The 3,316-nt window shown below is 33.7% G+C and overlaps 1 protein-coding gene across 1 annotated transcript; it reads left to right on the top strand.

Annotated features, from left to right (window-relative positions):
* Window positions 1–366: 366 nt before the first annotated feature.
* Window positions 367–3,098, top strand: LOC107576716 (probable ATP-dependent RNA helicase DDX49). Its single transcript, XM_016262857.1, has 8 exons — window positions 367–530; window positions 1,532–1,607; window positions 1,694–1,770; window positions 1,842–1,939; window positions 2,154–2,228; window positions 2,396–2,484; window positions 2,574–2,645; window positions 2,874–3,098. Exons 1-8 carry the CDS (start codon window positions 367–369, stop codon window positions 2,991–2,993), a joined length of 771 nt encoding a protein of 256 aa, XP_016118343.1. The 3' UTR covers window positions 2,994–3,098.
* Window positions 3,099–3,316: the final 218 nt, after the last annotated feature.

Genomic DNA, 3,316 nt, shown 5'->3' with positions numbered 1-3,316 from the left:
ACATTCCATTTTGTAATGTAAATGTATAGTAAAAGCATCCTTGCTGAATAAAAGAGTTAATTGTATGTATGCAATTACTTTGGCTGTTCTCAAAACTCGTAGTAAAGGCCTGTTCACAGCAGGGACAATAAATACAATGATAATGTTTTAAAAATCATTCTAACTCTGTGAGAATTCTATAGGAATGTTAACTCCACTACTATAACAATAATGACACAGAAGAACAGTATCATTGGAATCACTTTCAGAGTGATTTATTTCAGCTGATGAATGATAAAAAAAATACGGACAGCCAATCAGAATCCACCACCCTATCATAGACATGAAAGCTGTTTTGACAAAGGCCTAATATTATTTTTATGTCACATGGCTCTCTCTCTTTCTGTCAGAGTGTGGAGGGTCGAAGAACTGAATCAGAGATTCATCCTCACTCCTGAGAAAGTCAAAGATGCTTACCTGGTCCATCTCATCCAAAAGTTCCAGGATGAACATGATGATTGGTCTATCGTGATATTCACTAACACATGCAAGTAGGTTTTCAGTTTCAGAAAAAAACATTGCAGGGTTAATCAATTCTAATTAAGACAAATCCCTTTTATAACCCTTCCATCATTCACTGCGTGTGCAATGGGCATTAATGATACCTCAAATTAGGCAGCTTGTTCACAAAATGACATAACGGACAAATCCCTTAGAGTCACGTTAACCCTCATACTGCATTCAAAATCTGGATTTTTGCATTCCAGGTCCATTTGGACCAGAAGGATCATTTTTCAGCTTATTAGCAGCTTCTCATTAATGAGTGAATGTGAAAAAATGTTACCATGTTTTGAATATTAATGGTGATTCATGGTGTTATCACCATGTTCAATATTGATGAGATTATTTGAATATATCATTGTGTTAAACTGATAAGAACCTATAATCTGGGAATTACCAGTATTAACCCTATTGGAATGAATGTCTTTATAACTCAGGGTTGCTCAAAAACAGTCCAAAATGATGAAACCTACATATTTATTTCTAACAAAAACAATTACTCCGAAAAGTAAAAACAAAACAAAAATACATTTATTTTACTTGCTTAAAAGTTCAGTTTCAGATGAAAAAAGTGATTCACTTTTCATAACGTGACGGTTTGTCAGTAGGTGTAAGAAATGTAACAAAATGAATTCCCAAAATCGCGTGAGATATGGGGAAAAAGCTAAATATGTTTTACAAGCGTTTTTTTTTACACTAATTTAATTTCATAGATAATTTAACATTATTTTGGAGACCTAATGGTACTCCATCCATGTACCTTTTTTAATGGTTAATATCTCTTAGAAAATAATTGTAAAAAAATTAATTAAAAAAAAAGTTGTGTACTTTGAGAGTCGGAAAACACTTGCTAAAATGTGTTCCCTTACAAAAAAAACGATGCTGTTTTTAGAAATATTCATGTATCTCACAACAACATTTTCATATGAATATGTAAAAATATATGACAGATATTGTTAACGTAATTGTGTAACGTTTACGAATGTTCCAGGAACTGTCAGATACTAACAACGATGCTGCGCCAATTCAATTTCCCAACCATCTCCCTGCACTCAATGATGAAGCAGGTAAGTGACATGCTACACAGTTAAAATTGATTCTCACTCAGCGCCTAATGTCTATACTAATGGTTTTTATGTTCTTCCATCTTCAGAGACAGCGTTTTGCCAACCTTGCAAAGTTCAAGTCTAACGTCTTTAAAATTCTCATAGCCACAGATGTTGCTGCAAGGTACAGAGAAAACACTTCTCTTTGCCATTGTCTAATTCTCTCCACTTTCATGTATCTGTTCTTATCTAAAGGGGTTTGGATATTCCTACGGTGCAAGTTGTTATCAATCACAACTCACCGGGTTTGCCAAAAATCTACATCCACCGAGTGAGACGAACCGCTCGAGCTGGTGAGTTTAGAGCTCTGTTAACAGTGAGGTATGAAGAGTTAGCTGTAAGAAATAAGAGAGGTTTCGTTAGTATTCGTATTACTGTTAAAATTTTATTTTTTGATCAATTATGCAGTCCTGTTTTCACTTCATAAATGTCACTAGTAGGCTGGAACACTATATTGTCAAATCCACATTCAGAACTGTTTTATGATGTCCTTTTTGTTTTGTCAAGGCCGGCATGGTGTAGCAATCACACTAGTCACACAGTATGACATCCATCTCATCAATGCCATTGAGGAACAGATCCGTAAGTTCAAACCTAAATCCTAAAAAGGGCACGTTCAAACCTAAATCCTAAAAAGGGCACGTTCAAATCTAATTATATTCTATATTGTGATAAAAGCACCGTAAATGCTTGTACCAAATGTCTTGCTGTAAGTGTACTTTCGCTTGAATACTGTTTTGTGTGTTTAGAGGCGAAACTAAAAGAGTTTGCTGTTGAAGAGAAAGAGGCGTTGAAGATCCTCACGCAAGTCAATGTAACAAAACGACAGTGTGAAATTGTGAGAAGACTTTTTCAGTGTACAAATATGTATATATTATATACGTATAACACGCTGGCAAAATCTTACATTTGTTAATTCTGTTACAGAGACTGGAATCCACTGATTTTGATGAGAAAAAGAAGATAAACAAAAGGAAGCAAATGATTCTGGAGGGAAAAGTGAGTCGTTTTATTGTAAATGCATGATTTAAACAGATTACACTGTCCGAAAAGGTTATAGACTATCAGGAAAAAAATCTGGATTTTATGATGTGGTGCTATGTGGTGTATACTGTATATTATAATGATCAAATGTATTATTTTTAATGGTTGTTGTTATTTTTATTTAATTTATTATTATTACTATCTTCTTTTATTTACTTGGTTTTTTGACCGCACACCTTCCAGGATCCAGATTTGAAAGAAAAAAGGAGAAACGAACAAGAAAAGATCAGAAGAAGAAAGAAGAAACCGAACAAAAAAGAGCCGAAAAAACACGAAGCAAAAACGACAGCAGTGGACTCTTGAAGTGTTGATATTGTACATTCAGATGTGTGTATATAACGTAAATGTGCTATAATTCAATGTATAAAATAATATCTGTGATCAGTATTCCAAAATAAACCACATTTTATGAGCAACGTTGAGTGTGTTCCTATATGAATAACAATAAATATATATATATATATGTATAAAAACTGTAGAGAGAGAGAGAGAGAGAGATGGATAGATTATAGACCCTAGTCAAAATTTGAAGTGGATCAAAAAAGTTCATCAAAGCTGTCCTAAGACATGAACGCATTTTAGTTTTAGATTTTAGGACAACTTTGATGAAAGGTTTTGATCCACTT

This window comes from Sinocyclocheilus grahami, unplaced genomic scaffold (genome assembly GCF_001515645.1).
Source record: "Sinocyclocheilus grahami isolate Dianchi unplaced genomic scaffold, SAMN03320097.WGS_v1.1 scaffold4209.1, whole genome shotgun sequence".
Lineage (NCBI taxonomy): Eukaryota > Metazoa > Chordata > Actinopteri > Cypriniformes > Cyprinidae > Sinocyclocheilus > Sinocyclocheilus grahami.
This window is presented reverse-complemented; position numbering and strand designations above follow the sequence as displayed.